The following is a 24545-nucleotide window of genomic DNA, read 5'->3' as shown; positions in this document are numbered from 1 at the left end:
AAATTCCTTGGTAATACCACACGCACAAAGATTACACCTAACTTTGTTAGATTTTTTTGCTTGTGTTGGTGCAGCTATACAATTTGGGAATTATAATGCACGTGTATGTTTTTCTAAAGATGAATTTGATATGTCTCAAAAGCAGGAAGTCAGAATATGAACTTGAATCATTGTTTCAAAAAATAGGGCTTTATCTAGATTTCCTTTGTCACTTTTCTAGAAACAATACATGTTTTTTGCTTGACTGGGAAAAGAAAACTAATGAGCCAAGAGGGCAATGAAGGGAGCTCGTCTGATGGCCCATGAGAGCGATGATAAAAGATAACACTGCTGCTGTTTTTGCAGCAATGTGTTACATGGCGTTAAGTGGCACATGTTTATCAGTGACAACAACTGCAGTTCCTCTAATAGCCACTTGAGACCAGTTTGTAAATACCCATAGACTTCCACATTAAGAGTGTTAAAAAGCACATTTAGAGAAATACTTTTGGACTGGATTGGTTATTTCCCACTACAAGAACTACTTTTTTTTATCTCACCCATTAAAGTATTAGCTGCATGGTAGCTCTGCGTGACAGCTAGCTTTCTACCTGACAACTAGGCATCTACTACAAGTCACTTCTCCTAATATGAATTGCAGAACTGGACTTCTCAGCGATGAGGTCTGCATTCCAGTTTTTTCAATAAGAGAAATACTAACATGCTACCTCTGTAGAGAGTATATAGTTACATCTTACTAAATAAGATGCCAGCATTACCTAAACCTTAGAACTGCACTCTCGAATACAAAAATGTGACACAGCAACTGAAAAGCTAGCCAAAGATGTAGCCCTCCACACAAAGCAGTCAGACAATGACACACAAGAACCACTGCTTTTTCCAAAAATTTCCAATGTCTGTCTCTGAAAACAGCGCTGAGCATAAACTGCAAATAAACAGAACATATGTTTCTTATCCAGATAACCTGTCAGCTATAAGGGGAAAACACACAGCGAGCATCACTTTAGCCTGTGGCGATAATGCAGTGCAGTTTTTATCAGAGGTTAATCATTTACAAACACCCAACAAGTGACTATTTATCTGTCTGCATCTTAGTGAAACCACCATAATTCAACAGACAGTAGCGACCATATCGACAATAGCAGGGCTATCTTTTATATACAGTCTATCTTTTAGTCATAAATCACCATGCAAGTGCAGACCATGAGGCTTAGTTGGGTATCTGTCATTGTTCACTGTGCCATGAAATGCAATAAAACTCTTGATGAGAAACAGTGAAAATTACAGTTAATTTAGGCGATTCTGGTTACAGGAAGTCTATTTTTGACAGCTTAACAATTAATGCTCCTGCAGCCTTTAGACATCAGCTGCAGATATCAGACAAAATCATAATTACGTTTAAGTATTCTCTTCCTCTTCCTAACTGCACATTTTCGTTGCATGAGTGACAGTAACCGAAGTTTCAAACGATTTTGAGATGTTTTAAAGAAGAAATGATTAATCGACTGTGGTAGTCTGTCTGTTCTATACTCATGCAGTTGGTAATACGTTGTCAGTACAGAGCAAAAGGAGACTGACAAAAAGCCTTGAGAAGACAAGAGTGAATATTTGAAAGCCTGCAGACAAAATAAAACTCCCACTCAAGCGGTCAAGAAATACACCCTCGCACAAGAAGCGAGATGGGCCCGCAGCATACCCCGAAAAGCTGAAGACAGTTTAGATAAGAGGAAGCAACACATGCAGACACAGTGAACTTTGCAAAGCTGTGTAGCCACTTCACTGGTTAATAGCGGACTTGTGTTTAGTTGTGGGTGAGTTTCAGTGCTGCTGTGGCTGATGATGTCAAGAGCAGCTGTGTGTTGCTCTCTGTAAAACATTCACTCTGGACCAGAGCCCACTGGGAGTCAAAGCCACCCACTCCAACTGTGGATCAGATCACAGGCTTCAGCAAATTCCCCCACATTAAAGAGAAATTCCAGCCGCTTTTCCGCTCATCGTTCTGCTGTCGAGCGCATCTTGTGATAAAAATCTATTAATCTCACCCCCAGCTCGAGCTGCCCCTTTCTCAGCGCTCTCATTTCCCAGAACTCCCAGTGATAACCCCCAAGTGCATTCCTCTTGGGGTTTTAGCGTAGGTGAGCAATGCTGGCAACAAAAGCAGGAAGAGAGAGAAAGCTTTTCAGTTTCAGACGACAAAAGTGAAACAGCTCTTGGCCAAACAGTATCATAATGGCAGTAGTGAAACTTGCATATATTAACAAGTTTATTGTCTTTGTGTTTAATGGTTGAATGCACAAAATGTAAAGACTTTAAAAAAAAGAAGAAAGAAAGCCTTTTTATTACTACACTTTTGAGCCTCTGAAGGTTAAAGAGAAGAATGTCTGACACTTTTTATTTTTTCCCTGATAACTGAAGCATTACACAAAGCTGCAATCCACTGTAAGCCTGATGTCTGGGCCTTCATTTTGTACGATGTGTGCAGGAACACGCAAACAAGTAAGCACGCAAGCTTTCTCAAACTATAAGGCCACTGCAGAATGGGGGTGTAGATGCCCAGAGAAAAATATGAAGTGAAACTACGAATGTAAATAAACGCAGTTAAATATACAAATACTTGTTTACTGATGCTGAAACGTTATAAAAATTGTAGGTTTTTATGTTTACCTAACTAAGAGATGACATACTCTGAGTTTAAGCTGCTCAATCCAAGGGTGATTAGATGTTTGTCAAATTAAACATCACTAATGAGTTCATTACGAATTCAAGTGCTTAAGTTAAAAATACTTACGATGTTTAGAGTCCCTTGGCACACAGTGTCACTTAGGAACTACACCCAGTGGCCTGAGCTACAAAATGTACAAGAGGCGAGCTATCTAAAGTTATCATAACTCAGGATTTTCAGTTGACTGCACTATATATACATAAACTTGATATCCTTGGTTGCTCAGCTAACTATCTTTTTAACCAGAAAACATTTGCAAAATGCTACATTTCAGGTGGTCACAGAGAGTTAGGTTTCGGTCTAATTGAATCATTCTAGCACTTCTTCAATAAAGGCTGTTATTGATATGTTAATCATCAAAAACCATATTTGGCACTCAGGTTGTACATTCAGAGGTGTTTCTCATATTTGACCACCCTGGTGTTTGTTCAAAGTAAATGTAAAACCTGGACACAATACTCCAGGTGTAGTTCAGGACAATACCTTGGAGTTGAGTAATTAACCAATTAACTTAATAATAATTCTTAACCTGTAAACGTGCAGCAAATCGATGCCGATCCATCTTCAGTTAAGGGCGAGGTTAGGTTCATACCCTTTTTTTTATTAAAGCTTTGAAAAAAAAACCACTGTCTAGTTTCTGAGAATATGCTTTTTTCTCTTAACACATGGCTAAATCAAAACCCAACCATGGATGAAGGGCTACAATACTGTATAAAAATTACCAGCACAGTGTCTTCTTCCAGAGAAAAGAAGCCTACTCCAACCCACCTTAAATGCTACTTAATTGGCATGTATGTTTGAACAATTAAAAGTGATTTAATGACAGCTATAAGGTCAAACATGTCCTGGCTGATTAAAAATTATTTAATTTAACTTGAGTGGATTAACAACAACAACAGATTGGTTTGTTATATATTTAACCAATAAGGCTTACTGGGTTTAAAAAGGTCATATCCGTGTGCTCTTTTACTGTCTTTTTCTCTTTTAAGCAGCAGTTTGTGTGAATGAGTCATCCTGTAACCTATAAAAAGAATGAACTAAGAGACTGTGCACCGTGTTAGTGGTGAATTCTTAACCTGTAAACATTTCCCCTACACCATATTTATGATCTGTTTAAAAGCCGAACACCTTAACATAGTGACTACAGGGATTTGTGGGCCTCTGGGGTAATTTACTGCTTTCCCCAGTTGGCATTCCAGCATTGAAAGTTGTTTATAAGCGTGCTTCCCCTGAGGTCAGCCTTGTAGTTTGTTTACGTGCCTGCAGAGAGAGACCTCCAATTTAAAAAAAAAAAAAAGTATTTAAAAGCAATAGGATGTAACTGGAAAATATCTGCAAAATATCTTAATTACTGCTCAGAATTGTAGAGAGTGCTGCTGATCTGTGAGTCAGCCGTTCAAATAATAAATATAAGGAATTATTTTAGAGATTTTAAAAAAGAGGGGGGAAAGTAGCATGGAAACCAAAGTTGAACCTCCGAGTCTGCATGACGCCTGTGAGACAATCCGCTCATTTGTACTTGTAATTGATTACTCGTCCGCGGACTCTGTGGGTAATTAATAGTCATGAATTGCGTGCAAAAACGCAGTGCCGTGGGAAATAATGGCGATGATGAGAACGGTAAGGCCTGTTTCATCCACAGAGCTGGGGAGACTTCGTGGGACACAATGGGCAGACAGACAGAGAGCGAATGTAAACGTGTCAACATCTGCAACTCATCAATGCTACTCGGCGCTGCTTTCCTAAAATCGCTCCCGTGCGGACGCGCTGCAACTCCCACGCGCGGGCTTTCTAATCGTGAATAAAGCCTGATGTGCGAGAGTACAACCCCGAGCCTGCGGTCGCCTTCGAAACAGCCCTGCTATGCATGGAGCGACGTCAGGGGAGGTGAGGTGGGGAGGAAGGAGAGAGGCTGAACCCTGCGCGCATCTGGACCGGAGGTTGATTCCTGTCCCCATCCAGATGCGCAGAGGCACTGGAGGCTATTCTGGGAATTTCTACAAAGAACAAGCTAATAAAAAGAGAGAGAGAGGAAAAAAGCGTCACCTTACCCATTTATGTGTCCCGGTGTGCTGGTAGTGCTCCTGCAGCCTGCTCGGTAACGGGGAAGGCGGTTGTTTCAGGTATAAAGGGGGTTTGCGCCGGACCGAGCCCCAGCCTCCTGCTCGTGCTACAGATCCGCTACAGCAGCGCTGCTGAAACGGGAGGAGCGTCACACGAAACCATATTCCTTCCTCTTTTTTTTCTTTTTTTTTCTTTTTATCTCCGGTGACACGGCAGAGGAGGCAGAGCGAGTGACCAGAGACGGAAAAGGAGCTGATGAACGAATCTCTCTCTCTCCCTCTCTCTCCCGCGTTGCCTTCAATTGCACCGTGTAAACTCTGACTTCCCCATTGTATTTAGCCACAGCAGGAGGGTACGTTATGAACACGCTGTGACGCAATGTGTTGCACCACGCGTGATGTACTCGGAGCAGATGGCGCAGGGACAAATTCTGTGTTATGGGACAGGAAATCCCAACACCCAAAAAACGCGCTGTGCAGTGCAATGGAAAGTGTAACATGGGTTTGTTTTTTGTTTTTTTGCTTGTTTTGTTTTGACATCACATGTGACTACTTTTCAGTAAATATCAGAACGACGAATGGAAGTCAGGTAAGTTAAGAGAAGAACTGAGGTCTATGGAAGGATTCCCACATTTGATCAAGTTTATGTTAGAAACCTTTTAAAGCAGTTTCATCTCATACAGCCAGTTTGAATAAAAATCCTGTTTAAATACCTCAAATTTACGACATTCGCCTCATGGTAAAAAAAATTAAAATAAACAAAACAAACAAACAAACAAACAGTTCTTGGTGCCAAGAGTGGCACAACCAGATTTAGGAGAAAATGACTTTTTCACATGGGACCAGGTAGGTCAGGACAGCCGTTTCCCGTTATATCAAAACTGAATCAACATTTACTCAGGTCATCTTTGTCTAATATTGAGATTCATTGGATCTGAAACAAAAACGCAAAAAAAACCTTTCGAAATGCTGTCAATGCTTTTTCACATCATTGTGTGCACAGTGCGTGCAGGTGGATTTCTGACTGCCTCTATGTGTATTATATAGCTGAACACTCTAACTACTTTTACTGATAGGTTATGTAAACCTTTGACATAAATTTTAGAATTTCGACTGTTTATTCAACCACATTAGATCTGAAATGAAACAATAAAAGACAGCAGGTGAGGCCTATTTGTTTACAGATGTGCTAACTTGCCCTTCCTCTATCATTCAGAGTTGGCAGCACCTGTTGGAGGGTTGTGGAGCTATGAAAACCTGTTATTTGGGATGTCAGTGGGTGTCCCAACATCCTCGGTGTTCTGTGAGTTCTGGGATCCTACAACTATCTACCCCAGGTTTTCCACAGTCTGCTCACTTTCCTGCCCAACATTGATCATTTCTTTTCTACTGCAGCTGCTGACTGCAGCTTTCTGCCACCTCTGATGTTGTCTTGATGGTTTACTTATACTTTCATCCCCAGGTCCTTATGTGGTTTTATTGTGGATGTTCCTGCAAAGCCCCTGCTTGCAAATTCCCCTGGGAAGATTTTCTCTTTCAAGCCTTGCTGCACTACTTCCATGCAATTTGCTACGTTATACCAGAACATCTTCCTCTCAAATGTACTGTCACAAGGGACTGTGGGTTTGACAAAGTAGGTCATTTGTGTTTAGATCAGAGCCGCAAGTCTCGCCTCAAGTAGGTGATGGGAATTTCTAGAGGAATTGTAAACGGGTTGATGACCACCAACATCTTACAGTCCCCTTATTCCATCCAGTAATCTTCTGCTTCCTCTGATTTACTGCTCCATCTTGGACAAATACTATCAACTGGTTTGTTCTGCTTGTTTGTTTGGCCATTGCATCGTTGCATTGATGCTTAAAAAGTGCTACAGAGCATAAGAAAGATAGGTTTGAACCTACTCAATCTTTAGGATTTTGAGCTTAAGAAATCTGGATGCAGAAAAAAAATATTTATGTAATAACATAAAGAGAATACCATTGTATTACATTAAATAACAGTTATATTTGCAATCATTTTACAAATAAAATAAATATTTTCTGTAACCAATTCATCCAAATCTGCACATTCATCCCTCAATACTTGGAAAAATGGATTCACTTGGAAAATAGCATTTTCTGAAATGCCTTTTCTCTAAAAATAAGAACACTCCGGATCTGGGTAGTTTATGTGGGTTTCAGTAAATATGTCAATATTTCCAACAGCCTTTGAAGTTGGTGTGAGCTCAAAGTCTCACACCTGTGTAAGCTCAAATTTCTAGACAACCAACTGTAACTGCGAAGAACCTTGGAAAACACATCCTGTGCCTATGCGAGTGCCAAAGACATATTTGGTATCTGCAAATAACGGGTTTTTCCCTGTGCCCATATTCAACTTGTCAAGCAACTTTTATGAAATTCAGGCTGGCATTTTTTATTTATTTTTTGCTTAATCCTGCTAAGAAATAAGAGTGTTTCCAGACCTCCACCTTGCCTTTGGCCTCTGCTGATGAATAAGGCTGTTCTAAAATTAACGTGAAAGACACAATATGCTGACTGTAATATAGTGTTCTGATTGTGAGAGACAGTATTCAGACTTTTATACACCATCAAACACATAATTACGCTCTCTCACACCATGCTGATGCAGTGCTGTTGCCCTCTCTGGATCAAACCACACGTAGGGGAGAATGTGCTGGCAGCAGCAGAAAGAGGGCGATGAAATGATGCAGCAGATATCGGACAGAAAGAGACCAGGATTTTTTCTCACAATCAGCTGTGACTTAGTTGGCGTACATTGACAGAACAAGCTGCTCTACTGACAACAAAGGAGATCTGATATGATAAATTGTAGTACGCCGCAGAAATGGCATTCACATGAATGTAGATAGACTATATTTGTCAACGCATCTCAGGTGTTCGTGACGCCAGGGATAGTTGTCTGACCTTGACTTGCATGTGTGAGGGATTTTGTGGATACAGTGCTGCAAGCTTCTATCTGCTGTAAACTAGAGTGGCATGTGATATATTATTAAGTATAAAAGAAAACAATACAACACTCCTGTTTTGTGTAAGACACCAAATTAATCTTCAGATTCAGTATTTCTGGCCAAGGGTTGGATGAGAATGCTACAAATTTACTGTGATTACCATGACAACCATGAAGCACCAGCCAACATTAGCTTAGCTTCAAAGAGAGGGGAAAAAAAGACGCTTATGCTCTTTTCTTTTAGCTATGTGTGAACCTGAAACAAGCTGCTTAACAAGTTTTTTGATTGATTTGCTTATTTTTGTGTCTTCTTGTGTTATTAAATCATAATGTGGAAAGAATGTAGTACTTAAACAACATGTTATTAGCTGTTTCCCATATTGACTTGACAATATTGTTGTCAGGGTTACTGCAAATCTTTCAAGTCAAAAAATGTCATTCATATTTACAATTTCAAAGCCACTAATTTTTCTAATTATTCCAAAACTTTATAAATAAATCACACATTTTGAAACAAGTAAGGATTCTTAAATATTACATGTTTAGTTGAAATGAAAGAAAAGCATCAAATACAAAAGCTCTTCTCAAATGCATTTGATATGCTGACTAATGCCGTTGCCCTATGGTATGTGGGATTGTAGGACTGAAATGCATTCATATTTATACATCATTAATAATGATTCATTCAGCAAGGGCATCTGGTTAAAAAAAATCTGCCAATTCAAATATGCAGAGCTAAGCCCTTTGGCAACCCCTTGTGAAAAAGGGAGCAGGAGAAAATAACATTTACATATATAAATATAGCATCGGCAGAGATTATTCTGCATACTAAGTAGTTTAATTTTGATAATTTAAGTAGCTTTTTAACGACATAACTCATACTTACAGATATTTATGTTCACATCTACATTTCATACTCTCGTAACTCGATGATAAGCTTCGACTTGCACATGCTAGTTAGGGGGAAATGATGTTTCGGTCCTGTGTATGTTTTGTACATATTTCAGAATTGACAATGAAGTTGCCTATGATATTGACTTTTGACCTTTTTATTACTTTTATGCTAAATGGCAATACAGAATTTGTAACTAATTCAATATCGTTATCAAAAAGAAGAACCTTTATTTTCACAAACGACTTGATTACGTCTTCAGTCTCCTACGTTTCTATTTTAATTCTATTACATCACTTAAGTAATTTAAATCAATGTTAATGTTTTTTTGTTTTTAATGGTGTCATTTAATGAACCATAGTCACAGTGGGAGTGTTAGGTGTGGCTGTGTGCAGGCAGGAATAGGACCCAAGGTGCAGACTCCGGAGACGGACGTGAACTCAAAAAGGCTTTAATTAGGTACTCAAAAATATAACATAACTGAAAAAACTCCAAACAAACTTAAACTGGAGAAATGACAGAACACACAGCTAAGAAAACGGTAGATCGCGACACAGACACAGAGAAACACAGGGCTTAAATACACAGAGGGAGCAATCAGGGAATGAGTAACAGGAGGGAAACACAGCTGGGACAAATCAGAACTGACGAGACCAAAGAAGCGTAACCTGAACACACTGAGATAAGACAGAGACCTTCAAAGTAAAACAGGAAACACATAACACAGACTCACATGCAGGCACTACAGAGGGAACAGAGACGTGGGACCAGGGCAGACACAAACACTGACTGGATGTGGGGATACAGCAGACAGGGAAGACAGCAACTATGGAACACAGACAGAAAACCAGAACACTAAAACTCTAACCAACCCCACCCAGAGAACCTAAACTAAGAATGATCCTAAAACCCATAAAGCAAAGCTAGAATATAATGAAATAACAAAATCAAAGAACCAAAAACACAAAACACTGGGTCAACGACCCAGGGACCCTAACAGGGAGTTGAAATGTCACAAATTTAATGCCATAACAGACATCAACAAAATGCAACACTGTTAGTTTCTACTGTCTCAGTGTCAACAGGATGTTTTCTCACACACACTGATGCTGCTGCTTTAAGGATGAAGAATTGTTTTATCATCAGAGATGGTGGTTATTATCCTCCAGAGAAAAACAATTTATCACAAAGCACTAAGGTGACCCCATCTGGCGGAGGGTTGGTATTACATAATGGATTCAGCCTTAGTTATAGTTTGCCCTCTACTGTAAATGTAGAAAAACATAACAAGAGTTCCTAATACTGTGGGAAGGATTTCTAGCACCTTTTGGGGGATTTTGTACATCACATATGAAAAAAAATAAAAAGCTGCATTTGAGAAAATCTTGATCGCTTTTATCTGCAAGGATGGGGACTAAAGGTGGGACCGGGATGGCAAAAGCAACATCTTGTTTGTGGCTACTGATATTAAGTATTAAAATACTTGCACTATATTATGCATTAGATTATAGTTTTACTACCATTTGCTTAGCTTTTTTTCATGAATGCATTAAATCTTAAGAGTTCTACAAGACTGTTTGTGCATCTCAACAAATTGCCCTAAGAGCTTGATCTTGGTTTCATAACACTAAAGCATGTCTGATGGTTGCAACTGAGAGAAAAGTTTGCTGAAAAGCAAGTTGCTCATCAGGAAACTAAGAAATATCTCTTGGCACTTACTTGGGTAGTTATCTTCAAGAATGTTCTAAATTAAGTTAATTTAAATAGATGCTAAAACTACATGTATAAAATATGCATCAAATCATATAAAAATACTTAAAACATGAAATAAAATTTCATTTTTTTTTTTATTTTTAAGCTTAATATAAAAAACCTCCAAAACATCTCAGCATACAAACCTTTATCATTGTGTTAAATAGAGATATCAGCCTAAAGAAGCTGTTTACCAAGTTCCTGTCTCTTTAAGCCCTCACCACATGTAAACATTCTGTAAAAATTCTGATGGGAAAACTTTCAGAACAATAAAGCAATGAAATAATCTGTCACCCTCAACTGTTAATGACAAATGGCTGCCCCTTCCTGAACCTAGCTCTGTCTGACATTTCTTCCTGTTAAAAAGTAGTTTTTCCTCCTTGTTTTTTTGTTTGTTTTTTTACATTCATGAAAATACCAGTCAAGCAATTGAAGCATTCAAGCAATAAGAAGGTGCAGAAGTATATGGATTTTTCATTTACACTGTTTTGGAGTTCTACAGGTTTTAAAGATTCTCTTGGTACAACATGACTAGAAATGTCTTTTTAGTTTTTAGGAAATTTGTTTAAATCCTTGTTGATGGTTTGAATACCAAACTGCATTGTTTGGTTATTTGTTTGCTTTTTTTAACTGTTAAATACAAATAAAAGTACATTTTATTTTTTTAAAAAGAGAGGGTGCCGTGGAGGTCTTTGATGTTACAGATCTAATTAGATCTGTTTCAGTGAGAAGAAACAATTGTCACATGAGTGGATGACTGAAATGTCTTCTCAGGCCAGCATTAACCACATCACATGGATACATCACAGTATTGACATCACAGAATGAGCTAAAGTTACTGTAAGTGTCTTCCACAGATGGTTGTGTACAGCAGCATGATTTCCCATTCATTTGTATTATAGTGGGTGGTTGTTAGTAATGAGCCGTAATTATAAATGTGTGCTTGTTCAGTATTTTGTTCCTCCTGTCCTGCTTGTTTTGGTAAAAGGAAGTAGACTACAAAAGGCATTTGATTAAAAAAATAAATAAAAATGAAGGAACAGAGCATGCCAACAATTCAGTCATTATTCACAGAAGCATTGGTGTCGTGTGGTATGTGAAGCCTGGCCTCAACAATCCAGGTTCATTATTTCAAACTCCACCCACTTAATAAAGCATATTTCTCAGCACTGCTAACAATGGCGAGTTTTGTAATGTACTACAAGTGCTACACTGCACAAGATCAGAAGAAAAATAGCCACAACCTTTTAAAAGTAACGGACAAATAAAACTGTGGGAAAGCTATTAAGTACAAACGTCTTCTAAGGGTCCAATTGTTACTTGTTGAAATACATAAATACATTGTAATTCTTTAATTATGGTAAATGGTACCAAAAGTTCATACTGGATCAACTAATCATGCTAAAAGCTACATATATATGTGTAGGTTATCATTGATCCAGGTTTTGGCAGGTGGGGGAGTCCCAGGTATTTAAACCCTGAGGGTTGTCCCTGGACACCGTGGAGGGTTATATGACCCTGGACAGGTTGCCAGTCTGTCGTAAGGTTAACACAAATATAATGTCAATAGACGTAAAAATTAAAATAGTATAGATGTTGCTCCATAAATGGGCTGTAAAATAAAATAATAGCAGTGGCATATAACATTATTTCTAATGGAGACACTGCAAAAGATAAACCTGGATAATTATTTAATTATTACATTTTTGTGTAGCTCATGTACTATTATGTCATGCAATTTTAAAAAAAATCATGTGAAAAAAATACATATACATTTATTAGTATCACAAAGTTACAGTTTAAAGGTGTAATTTTTGGAGGCAGAAAAGCTCTGTTTAATGTTTTCTTTATCCAAACTTATTAAACATACGTAACAAAAAAAACAAAACCCAAACAACTAAAAAAAATCAGTAAATTTTCCTGAGATAATTTTAAGTTGTTCATTAAATTATACTTGTACAGATGTATAACACATTTCTCCGCACATCAAATCACAGGCTCTGCGCATGTGTGTTAACAGACGACCCGGAAGTGGCACAGCTTTATAAAGAAAGGAATCTTTTCAGTAAGGAGGCGGGCGTTGTAGAACGTCGAGAAGGTGAGAGTCCTCGCTTTGGTCTTATAATAATCAATCAATCATTCGCGAATGTATTTTAATTTAGAAAAGAAAGCCTTTTCTTTAGCTGCAGTGCGTTTCATTCGATTCCTGTGAAGCAATGACTCAGAATATGTGTTAAACGAACGTTTTGCTAATTATCTTAATAGTGTGCAATGTCACCTGGCTTTTCAATGCACTCTCTTGCCACCATGTTTCACTGTTATAGTTAGCCGTAAAACATATATGTAATGCTTTTATTTTTGCCCAATCTTAATAATAACAACGCATTCTGCGTTATTATTAAGATTGGGCCTGCAAGTGTAAGTTCACTTAGAGCTGGTACATGATGTAACCTTCAGGAACCACTCCCCAACGGCTTCTTGTTTTAGAACTTTATTTATTTATTTATTTAATGAACTTTATTGGACAAACAAAGAGTATACAACATACAAACAGATGAAGTATACAAAAGAACAGAACATGAACACACAAAACCAGGGCTAAAATTCTTGCTTCATTCCTGCTTGCTCTGGTAATGTTTTATAAATGTATGTAAGCCTTATCCTTAATGGAGGGAGGATTTATTTGAAGATCATTGAATTAAACTATGTTACTTGCTGGCTGTAAGATGCACTGCAGCAGGAAGTACTTGTATTATCTGCAGGCTGACAAAATGTCTTCAAAGGACGTGACACATGGGGAAATCTTCCTCCTTTGAGTAAACCACACATGGCATGTTTCAATAGAAGGATTAGTAAATACGGTAACTCATAAGGAAGCAGACATCATTTAGATAGCACAAATATTTTTAGCTTATTTTTTTCAGTATATATTTCCTGGTTACGTTCTTGGTGTTTTTAAATGCCAAAAAAAAATGATGAAACGTTTTTGTTGTGTGGTGCCTTTATGTGATAAACTTGGTCACTGATATTAGTCGACCAACAATTACAGTTTTTTTTTTTTTTCTGATGTTTGCTGGTATGATAATGTTCCATAGTTTCATTTCAGTACAGTTTGTCCAGCAGAGAGACACAAACTATTACATCTTTAGTACTGGCTGTAATATTACTCCCCTGTAAGTTGATTAGAAAACTAAACATTGCTAGTATGAACCACTCGTGCCAACCATTGGGTGCGCTGGTTAACTGATGGATGTAATATATTAAGAAGCAGGCTGCTCCTGTTTGTTACAGGCCCACATCTTGTAGATGAGAGGGCTGGATAGCAGAAAGAGATGCTGTAATTCTGCACTGCACAGATCTCATTCTTCCCTTATACAGAGTATATAGTTAAACAGATTCTCACTCTATATGCACTTTGAGCCACATAGTGTTAATAAAACAAATTTCAACAACAAACAGCACAGCCTTCATAAGGTGACACAGTATTGTATGCCAAGCAGAGCTGTAAACTGCATGGTACTGTAAAGACAATTGAATACTATTCTTTATCCTTATTTTACTTGAGAACTGGCTCAATTACTTATTTTCTGTTAACTTGTCGTCTGTGCGGGACCACAGGAGACAGCCCCTGCAGCTCTGCGCTGGCTTTTTTTTTTTTTTTTTTTTTTTTTGATACCAGATGTCCTTCCTGACCCCCTAAGGGATTTGTGTCTCCTCCATTATCGTCCAAGTCTTTCCTGCACATATTTGCATTCTTTGCATTCCCAAAAACAACCAGAAAAGCCAAATCCTGTGTGATCCACAGCTCAGATAGAGAATACCGTGTATATAAAACAAGGTTTTACTGTATATAAAATAAGGTTTTTAAGGCAGTTAGTGTAGAGGAAACACTCCACCCAGCAATTCCATGAATAGCTGCTCTGTTACCTGACTTGCTGCACGTCCTCCTTTTTCTTTTTTTCCCCCCCCTCCCTTCTCTCTCGTGCGCTCTCCTGGCCTCTCTCTCTTTGCTGCCCACTGCCTCATCGCCTCTTTGTTCTATATTCTGTTTTTAGAACAACAACAAAACCAGGAGCGATGGATCAGATGAGATTGGCGTTTAACGGCGTGGTACGTTCACAGCCTACATTTTGCACATTGTCACGTCTTTATCATTGTTTGTATCATGAGCAAACTGATAAAACGGAAGCAATCGCAAAGTGACAAGCTTTGTTTAGCTTTTTTTTTTATTTTTTATTTTTAATTAAAAACAACTGTAGCATTGTCACTACTTATGGAGCTGCTGAATCTGGAGCGTGTCGCTCTCATAGTTTTCACTCTGATCTTCTCCAGGTTAGAAGTGTGCGTTACAGCAGGTTCCCCCTGCAGCCCACAGAGAATGGAGAAAGGCATCTGGAGGTCAAACTGTCTGAAGATGGCACTGAGGAGTTTACAGACGTGGAGGCCGAGGGCTCACCAAGCTTCAGGCCGGCACCTCAAAATTATAGCCGGTGTTCCATTGCCTTCCTGCTCCTGGGAACCCTGCTGATATTGATCGTTGGTAGGTTATGCTCTGAAAACCTCTTATACTAATCCAAGTCTACAGAAAGGAAAATGACTCTTTATGTACTTTGTATGTACTACATTTTAATCGGTTTTGGTGTGTGCTGTGTCTTCCAGGCTATCTGGTTGGTTATATCAGTCACAGTAAACCTAAAGTGGAGTTGCTGAACTGCAGCCCAGTGACACAAGCTCCAGTTGCACAACCTGCAGAGGTTGAGATGGACTTCAAGAACATCTCTCAACTTCTTGCGAGGAAAATGACCAGGGAGGCCTTTCAAAAGACTCTAGGGTACACTGAATACGCACACACCTTCAAACCAAACACACATTTAATGTCAATCATTTCAAGACTAAACTGAGATGCCAACAGAAAAAGTAAATAAGATGTCCTTTCTGCAGGGACTTTGAAAATCCCGGGTGTTCAGCAGGAAGTGATAAAGACATGAGTTTGGCAAACAGCATCTTTGATGAATTCAAGAAACTAGAGATGGATCCCTGGACAGACATCCACTATGTTCAGCTGCCGATCCCAGACAGGTACCTGGAACTTTAAAAAAAAAAAAAACGTTTTTTATTTAATTAAATGATTGTGGCATTAATTCAGAGGGAGGCTTTCTATCTCTGTGATTTCCTGATTTGAGTTTTGCACACCAAACTGTTTAGTGTAAAAGGAGGAGTTACAAAATCAAAAAAAATAACTTCTACAAATTACACCTGGATTTGTCCATTGACATTTTCTAATGCTTCATTATAAGTTGTATATTTGTTAAATAAACACTGGAACACACATGCATGTTTGTGACGAGAAATGGATTGAAATGTCACAAACCTGTAAAATAAAGTGTGTCCAAGGAAAATAATTTTTAACAGGTTCTTGCCTTCTCCTTTGCAGCCAGAATCCAAACAAGGTTCAGTTTGGTTCAGAAGATTTCAGCCTTACTGGGTATCTGGCCTACAGCGCTACAGACAGAGTTCAGGTGAGCCTAAAGCTTTGGCAAAGAACCATCTTAGTTTCACTTTCTGAAACCTGTGACACAAACCACGAATGTCAGAAGATTTGTAGTTAGGACTGTTGTTCAGAAACCTTGTGTATCTTGTTAATTTAACTAACTGCTATTAATTGGTATTTACAGGGCAAACTTGTGTACGGCAACTATGGGCTTAAAGAGGACCTGGATATCGTGAATAAAAATAAGGTTGAGTTAAAAGGCTGCGTGCTGCTCGTCCGTGCTGGAAAGATCAGTTTTGCAGAGCAGGTATGTGTGCATGATGAAGATGGTGTAGGTAGGGCAGCAGAGTGAAGCGTTAGAAAAATGAATTCTACTTGTGAGTAACTCAAATTTAACTGCAACTTTGAGGAAATGGGTTCAGTTACTCACAGCTGGTTGTCAAAGTTTTCTTTAAATTGAAAAACTTTCAATTTAATTCAGCTTAAACTTTTATCTTTTACATTGATCAGCCTTCACTTGGAAGGCTTTGAGATTCATTTACATTAAGGAAGCTGACGAGCAGGTTTTGTTCCAGGAACAAAATTTAGTTTTTTGTTTTTTGTTTTTTTTTTTTCCTCCCCTTCTTTCAGGTGGCCAATGCTGCAGATAGAGGGGCGTCTGCTGTTCTGATCTACCCCGATGAAGCTGATTACAATTATGTAGCTGACACTGTGCTCTATGGACATGTGAGTTTGTAAAATAAGTCAAGTAGGCAGTAAAGTGTTGTTTTGTTATGATAGTGGAATTTCCCCCCCCCCCCTTTACCTGAATCTGTGTTTTCATGTCCCCTTCAGGTCCATCTGGGCTCAGGTGACCCCTACACCCCTGGATTCCCCTCCTTTAACCACACCCAGTTTCCCCCAACTCGGTCATCTGGCCTCCCCAAAATCCCAGCCCAGACTATCACCCGCAGTGTTGCTGTAAAACTTCTTCAGTAAGGCCACACACAGATCAATGCAGACATGAACAGTGTTCTACAGATTAAGAAACATTCATGTTTACCCGCTGTGTGATGACCATGATGATCATGGCTCAGCATCAGTTAAACAGGACAGCTGCCAGACACCTCAGTTCAGTATATATCTGCCACAGTTAAAACTTTTTTCATTTGTGTTCTTTTAGGAAAATTGGTGGTCCTGAACCAGATGAAACAAGTGGTTTTAAAGGTGGATTCAAGCAAGTGTCTTACAGGCTGGGAGGCGTTGAGAACATCACTGTTGAGGTCAACAACAAGCTGGTGAACAAGGAGATCCATAATGTGTTTGGGGTGATCAAAGGATTTGATGATCCTGGTAAGACTAAACTTTTATTTGGCGTGACTTAGCTTTTGCTTAGTCTTAGGCCAAGACGTGTGACATTAAGATGGATTTGTTCATGAATCTGCAGATCGCTACATTGTACTGGGAGCTCAGAGGGATGCCTGGGGTAGCGGCTACGCCAGAGCCACTGTTGGCACCTCAGTACTGGTGCAGCTGGCCAAAGCTTTCCGTGAAATGGTCGAGAATGGTAAGGAATAAAAACAAAATGCTATACAAACAACAGTTGGTGGGACTGGGTACACTGGACTGCAGTGCAAGAAGTATCATGTCGTCTATAGATGGGTTCAGGCCCAAGAGAAGCCTGGTGTTTGCGAGCTGGAGTGCAGGAGAATATGGAAGTGTTGGCGCTACAGAGTGGCTGGAGGTGAGAACTGAATACCTTTTGAAAGGAAATGCCTGCTGTGTTGATAGTGTTTTAACATGTCTCATCTGTTTGTTTGTTTCGTTTCCTTTTTAAGGGTTATATGGCCTCTATTGACAAAAAAGTGTTCACCTACATAAGCCTGGATGGGGTTGTCATGGGTATGTAGACAAATTTACACATGCAGGACATCTCAGCACTTAAACGGTGGCATTTGTCAGTTGACCTCTTTTGGTGTGTGTGTGTGTGTGTGTGTTTGTTTGTTTGTTTGTTTGTTTGTTTGTTTTCTTTTCTCTCCTTTACAAGGTAAGGGGGGCTTTATGGCCTCAGCAAGTCCACTGCTCTACAGCCTCCTTGAGACCACGATGAAAGAGGTATTACACTGATTCATAGTGATACACGTTTCGTACAAATGGATAGTTTGTGCTGACTGTAATCTGCCTTGTTCTTAAAGGTTAATAGTCCTGTTGGTGCTGGCACGGTGTACAACATGGCAGGAGAAACAATGTGGGAGGCTAATGTGTAAGTAGGAAACCAGTGTAGTGAAATGAACCACAGTGCATAAAACTTTAGTCAAGTAATAGAGAGGAACACTCTTGCATATGAAGGGTACAAATGGATTTACTATAAACAGGCCCCCTGGACAATATTTGACTGATGATGATTGATTGTACTCTGAGATTGCACACCTTCATTTATTAAACTATCTGGCTGATGAGCTAGTCCTAAAACATTAAATATACATTTGCAAGTCGAAGCTTTTATGTAGGCAAAATTAAAGTGTGTGTGTGTGTGTGTGTGTGTGTGTGTGTGTGTGTGTGTGTGTGTGTGTGTGAGAATATGTATATTTTCAAAGTTGGCAAAGGTGATCTTTAGGGCTGCCACGATTAGTCGACGTAATCGTGATTAGTCGACTATCAAAATCGTCGACGACTGATTTAATAGTCGACGCGTCGTTTGAAGCTTTGTAAGATCACAAAAGATGCAGGAATAAGTAGTAGGATTTAAGAGTGTAATAACGGACTGAAACAGAAGATGGCAGCACTGCATGTACAAGGATGCCAGCTGCCGTTAAATCCCGAAGAAGTAGCTCTGTCCCAGAATTCATAGCACAGCCCAGCTCAGTTTCCAACAATGGCGGCAGCTAGTTAGTTTTAATATTACTCTTATTATTCTTTCTGGGTCACAAAATCAACGTTTAACATATTTTCAGGTGAGAATGTAGCTGTGGAAACCTCAAATATCTGCTCAGTTTATCAAGACACCACATATTTTCAAAAGCGCTCTGACGTTTTCGGAGACGTCTGTTACCCACTAGCTCGATAGCTAGCCGGGGGCAAAGCTCACTAGAGCCCGTGAGAACACCGGACTCCTGGCAAATCGTTTTCAAACCCACCGCCATCTTTCACTAATCAGGTTAAACATGATATACAAGTCATTTAGATAACTTAAAAATGTTATTGTTTGGCTTTTTTTTTTTTAGTATTTTATTTGTTCCTGAGTAAATCTGTTTGGCTGAGATTAAAGTTATAGTTTTTACACAGCTGAATAAAAGTCAGACAACTGATTATCAGAAGTGTGAGATGCTCGAGAATATACTCCGGTGTCCTGTTAGATTTTAGATAGCAAGGAGTTTATTAAACACCACCGAAACAAACTATCATCTTGTCTTTATTTTTAGTTAGCACATACCTTAAACACTTAAAGCTGTAAGCTAATGATAGTTATATAAGAGCAGATGCTGCTAGTGCAATAAGCTGTACGTTTTACGTCCAATGGATGCATGATCTGATTAGTCGACTAATCGCAAAAATAATCGGTGACTAGTCGACTATCAAAATAATCGTTTGTGGCAGCCCTAGTGATCTTAAATAGTTTGTACAGTAAAACGACTCTAATAATCAGTGAAATCTGATGTTCTTTAAGCTTGCAAATTTCTGCCAGTTATCAGAATCCAGATATTTTCACATGTTGGTGCAGTTTTATAACCACCCTCTTGAGACAAAAGCTTGAGCTTCACACGGCTCTGAATGCCATAACGAGTGGAATATTGCTTAATATGGTCATCCCAGGTATTCCGGTTGTAACCCCAATCCACCTGTTGTTCGAAAGTGGGGAACCAATTGGAAGTAAGGAAGAGGAGCTAAAATGGCTCGTTTCAGACAGGATGAGCTGAGTGACTACACAAAGGCTCTGTATAAGATTAAAAAATATTAATAAGTGTGAGTCCTACAAAGCTGTTCTACTAGAGCCAAAAATAAGTATAATTGGCCCCTTTAAAATAACTGTCTAAACACTTATAAAAATTTCATAGCAGATAATCAGGGATTACTTTGTTTCTTTCTGTTTTACCCATCTACAATAACTTTTTTTTTTTCTTTTTCTTCTTCTTCTTCTTTCCCTGCATGCAGAATGAGACCGATGACAATAGATGACCCAGCCTATCCCTTCTTGGCTTTCTCTGGAATTCCCTCAGTCTCCTTTCACTTCATCAAACCAAATGTGAGGGGTGGTTCATTTATATATTTAAAAAAAAAAAAAAAAAAAGTCTGCTTGTCATTTTAAACATTAAGCAAACAGTGATGTGTATTGAACTGTCTGTATGTTTCTCCACTTAAGTCTGAGGTCTACACTTATTATGGCACTCAATTGGACACCATGGACCAACTTAACTATGAAACCAACAATCAAACCAACGAGATCACGGCGATAGCAGCGCAGTTTGCTGGTCAGATGGCCCTGCACCTGGTTCACGACCACCTGCTGAGCTTGGATGTGAACCGGTACAGCAAAACTCTCACCAAGGCTGTGGTGGGCGTCTACAAACACATCCGGCTGCTCTCGCAGGTTGGCGTCTTCCTGACTCTTTTTGTTTCATTTTTATCCATGTTATGAATTTCATGTGATTAAGAATATTTGTTTTGTCTGGTGAAGGATTTGAGTCCCAGCTGGTTGAACCGTGCACGAGGCTCCTTCCAGCGTGCTGCCAGTAACCTCTACAATGACATTGCCAACACCAACTTGGATGACAAAGAAGCCTGTCGAATCCTCAACAACAGGATCATGATGGTAATGCATGTATTACAAGACCTCTGCTGGGTCGTGTGTTGTAATTTAAAAAAACTATACATTTTGAAAATACTTTTCTGCTCCGTACCCCTCATTTGTTCAGGTTTGATGAACCTCAATCTAATTTGTCTCTCCCCTCTCATTCCTAATTTTTGTAAGTTGTAATACCTAAAGCTCAACTGTGAGCTTGACGAGCATGCAAAACATCTGTGGCCCTAGTTTTCCTCTAGTTTTACTAAAAGAGGAAAACTAAGGCCACATGGAATTGTAAGCTCAGTCAGTTTATAGATGTCACAGATGCTGACAGACCAAGCTTGGCGTCTGTGTTGCAGTGTTGTGCTCGCATCAGAAAATGTTGGTTTACACAAGATTGTCATTAACCAAAAGCTCAGACATGCCATTTTGTTACTTAGCAGAAGAGTTTTAAGTTCAAACAAACAAAACAAAAAAACTACAAGATGCTGGATTTTGTATTTTAATTACAAAAAAAACTAGTGATGTGGTTTGACCCAACTTAAAATATTGTGCAAAAAATCTTGAGCACAATATTCTAAGGTTCCTTGCTTTATATTTTGATAGAAGAAATGGTAAGTGGGTGCATCGATTTATTGCAACGTGCAAACATGCATGGCATGGAAATGCATGCAATCTACACAAGTGGCCGACGTTGTTTTATGGCACCTTATCTGTTAGTTACTGTGTAGTGACGTCCTGGTGTCTTATATCCCAGCTGATGGAAATGAATAAAAAGCTGGGACTCTTTTTCTACACCTAGTCTAGCATTCTTTTCTGGAACCACAAGGAAAAAATGAGCAAGAGCTATTCTGTAGTTACTAATTATGTGAATTTTTGTTTTTTAACTAAAGGTTGAGCACAGCCTCCTCTCCCCATACGTCTCACCTGTTAAGGTTCCCTTCCGTCACCTACTGTTTGGCCGAGGCTCCCACACTCTGGCGTCCATTGCTGAGACTACTGACGTGGATGAACTCCACACCCAGCTGGCCTTAGCCACCTGGAACTTGCAGGGATGTGCCAATGCCATGGTGGGAAACATCTGGGACCTCGATGAAGAAATTTAAATTGGTGGGACGCAGAGATGTGAGGGTGGGAGTTGTGTGTTTGCATGTGTATTTTTTGGAAAGTAAATCATAGCGCTCCAATATCAGCACTTAAAAGCACAAGCCGTTAATCAGAAACCCCAACCTTTGTTATAGGCTCATGCTCAGATTTCAGGGGAATTCAAATCAATTCCACAAATAGTCTCGAAGAGGACAGTGTTAAAGTGTAGGGCTGAAAACTGTGAACAAGGATTACTTGAAGAAATGAAATGCTACTGACAAATCCACCTCCTCTCAAGTAGACTCGAAGCCCTTGCTGCGACCACTTGCCATCAAAGCACTAAAAGACCTTATATGTATTTGTTTTTTTAATTATTTATCAGTGGCAGTGTCCACTATAAAGCTGTTTGTCTTTTTATACGACATTATCGGAAGCAGTGTCTTCCATAATTATGACGGTTATACTGTCGAAACCTACGGCAGTATCTGCTACAGAAATGACTCCAAATGTTGCTGGGAAAAAAAGACCCAGATAAAGTTTAATCTTTCTACCCTCTTTTTCTTCCTTTAGCGTTGAGCTGCTGTAAAAGCAGGCTTTCACAAATAGACTGACATAAGTGCATCTGTGGAGAAATTAAGGGTATAAAAATTGTATCTTGGTAGATTAAAAAAAATGTATTTAATGAGATTTTTCCAATGCCTGACTAAAGCTGGCAAGGAAACAAAAAAATTGTCTGCAGTTTGTGGAAAATTGTTTATTTATCACAAGCAAAGAGGTTTATTCTGCAATTGGTGACAAAGTGAATGTCAAATAAGGTTTAAAAAAAACAAACAAAAGCAATGCAGGCACAATACTAAATCCTCTGAGCTCAAAGAGACCTTTATGTTGCACTGTCTACTTTGGAGCATTTAATGAGTTGTAATATTTTTATCGGGAGCAGTGCCTTCCATAATTAAACCGCATTATCGGGAGCAGTGCCTTCCATAATTAAACCGCATTATCGGGAGCAGTGCCTTCCATAATGATAAACAGTGACGGTAGTTTTTGCCTACCATGGTGTGTTTTTTGTATACGTGTATTTATCGAGAGCAGTGTCTCTCATATTTCACTTGAAAAGTGGAACAACTTATCGGGAACAGTGTTTCCCAGAGTTTTATACTTTATTTATTTGTTTTGGGCTTTTGTTTTGTGTGCATATAGGTATTGTCCTTCATAGAGTGTGTGCACTCTTCTGGTTCCTACTGTTTTTGTTTGTGCATACATTTCCTCTTTAATACTATTTCTAATCATAGTGAGCCTCATCTGGGCAGGATTGACAGTACAGGTCGAGGTAGAAAATGAGGACATTATTCCAAACGGCGCATAAACAAAGTCATCTAGATGAGGTGGTGGGAAAAGCAATTTGTCATTTGTATTGGTTATAAATCAGCTAGGAAAAACTCAATACTCACATTTCTAACTTTTCAATATGAATTGATAGTTCTGTGTCTATAGGGTTATTATAATCAGTAGGGGCTCATAGCCAATTAGGTTTAAATTGTGGCACCAATAAAAGTATACCAGTGTCAGTGCCTGCATCAGATTCACAATTTTGCTCTTTGAGTTTAATCAGTTTTTCTTAATTTAATCAAATTGTAACTTGCTGATCCTCAAGGAGAAGTGGTTGGGAAAAGGAGAAAGGGGCTACACACCTAAATCTACCCTGCAGTAGCATATTGAAGCTTTTACAGGGTCTCGCTCTTTTAATAGCTGTGATGTCTATAACTACATTATTACTTTAATGTGACTTAACCTTGAAGGATAGGCAAGCCTATTTTAAAATTCCGACATTTAATTGACATAACAGGGAAACTGCTGCTTTCATTATCTTTTTTTTTTTTTTTTTTTTTTAATTACCTACTGCCTTCCCAGTGAATCCAGTCCATATGAGGCTTTTACTGCTTATACAATAATTCTAAGCACTGGAGGATGTAGAAATGAGTGCACTATAATCATTAAAGTTATAGCAACAAACCTGGTCTGTTAGCCTTGTGACCTCAAAACCTCTTTTCTTTGTTAGTGACTGAAAACACAAATGAATTCACTTGCATGGGTTTTCTCCTCACTGCATGTTACTAAAGTATAGCTCAGAGTGGAACAATACAGTTTCACTTGTCCAAATTAAATTTATTTGTGGTTGTTTGATCATAATTCCAACCTTTTGAATTGTTATCCCTGAATTAGTAGAGTTATAACCGTCAAGTTAAAATGTCATAAATCAGTACAGGATATTAAAAGCTACTAATCGTATCAAAAGGATCAGTCACTGAAAAACTGTTTCATTATTTAAGCGATTTCATTAGTTCAGCTACTCCTGTATTATCTTGCATCCATTACAAGAATAAGTTTCTCCACATCCTGAACTAGAAATGTGATCATTAGAAAATTTGTTTTGGCTCACTGTATTGCTGAAAAATACTGAGACTGATTTCTGTACTTCAGATGTTGTTGACATTCTTTATCGTGACATCCATGTTCAGTAGAAAATTGTAATAAACCCTTTGGCTTAGCATAAAGACTGTCTCGCTCCTTCATTGTCTTAATCCTTACGGTTTATGTTATAGCTAAAGGCAGGTTCAGCTTTGAGGGTTTTTTTTTTTTTTTAAGTTTTTCTCCCTCTTCAGATGTTCAGTAAATTGAAGATTTACTGAACTAATTTTCTCATTAATAATTTTAAATTTCAATCATGACTGTAGCTTGTGTAAAATAATTTTAAAAAGACAAATTTGTTTTTAGAGAAACTTTTGGTGTACCTCAAGAGTTTTGCAAGT

At 38.7% G+C, this 24545-nt stretch overlaps 2 protein-coding genes and 1 long non-coding RNA gene across 5 annotated transcripts in view; 2 read left to right on the top strand and 1 right to left on the bottom strand.

Moving 5' to 3' along the window:
• sh3kbp1 (SH3-domain kinase binding protein 1) overlaps nt 1–5125 on the bottom strand; it is a 45991-nt gene extending 40866 nt beyond the window's left edge. For all 3 annotated transcript variants that reach the window (XM_086306710.1, XM_086306711.1, XM_086306712.1), the window contains exon 1: nt 4774–5125. In XM_086306710.1, coding sequence (XP_086162836.1) covers nt 4774–4777 — 4 coding nt within the window. In that variant the 5' untranslated portion in view covers nt 4778–5125. The remainder of the gene's footprint in view (nt 1–4773) is intronic.
• A 198-nt stretch (nt 5126–5323) lies between these two features.
• LOC147322236 (uncharacterized) lies at nt 5324–6372 on the top strand. The gene is made up of 3 exons (XR_015131068.1): nt 5324–5374; nt 6002–6122; nt 6248–6372. It is a non-coding gene; the product is annotated as an uncharacterized LOC147322236 (long non-coding RNA).
• Nucleotides 6373–12413: 6041 nt separating this feature from the next.
• Nucleotides 12414–24305, top strand: tfr1b (transferrin receptor 1b). The gene is made up of 19 exons (XM_086306704.1): nt 12414–12494; nt 14452–14506; nt 14729–14936; nt 15056–15227; nt 15338–15475; nt 15831–15915; nt 16072–16194; nt 16518–16613; nt 16722–16861; nt 17050–17219; nt 17314–17433; nt 17525–17610; nt 17705–17768; nt 17914–17981; nt 18062–18129; nt 20019–20109; nt 20227–20454; nt 20542–20676; nt 21543–24305. Exons 2-19 carry the CDS (start codon nt 14474–14476, stop codon nt 21753–21755), a joined length of 2238 nt encoding a protein of 745 aa, XP_086162830.1. The 5' UTR covers nt 12414–12494; nt 14452–14473; the 3' UTR covers nt 21756–24305.
• The last annotated feature ends 240 nt before the right edge of the window (nt 24306–24545 follow it).

This window comes from Aulonocara sp. 'chitande type north' Nkhata Bay, linkage group LG9, assembly GCF_057382095.1.
Source record: "Aulonocara sp. 'chitande type north' Nkhata Bay isolate Kocher_YH1m ecotype deep benthic linkage group LG9, A_spYH_male_GT1.1, whole genome shotgun sequence".
Lineage (NCBI taxonomy): Eukaryota > Metazoa > Chordata > Actinopteri > Cichliformes > Cichlidae > Aulonocara > Aulonocara sp. 'chitande type north' Nkhata Bay.
The sequence above is the reverse complement of the archived record's forward strand: the minus strand, read 5'-3'. Positions and strand labels throughout refer to the sequence as shown.

Bases quoted from the DNA above. Each gene is read 5' to 3' on its own strand.
- tfr1b (XM_086306704.1), top strand. From the start codon at position 14,474: ATGGATCAGATGAGATTGGCGTTTAACGGCGTG. The intron at 14,937-15,055 runs GTAGGTTATGCT...TGTGTCTTCCAG, and splicing joins CCTGCTGATATTGATCGTTG to GCTATCTGGTTGGTTATATC. The intron at 16,614-16,721 runs GTGAGTTTGTAA...TGTCCCCTTCAG, and splicing joins ACACTGTGCTCTATGGACAT to GTCCATCTGGGCTCAGGTGA.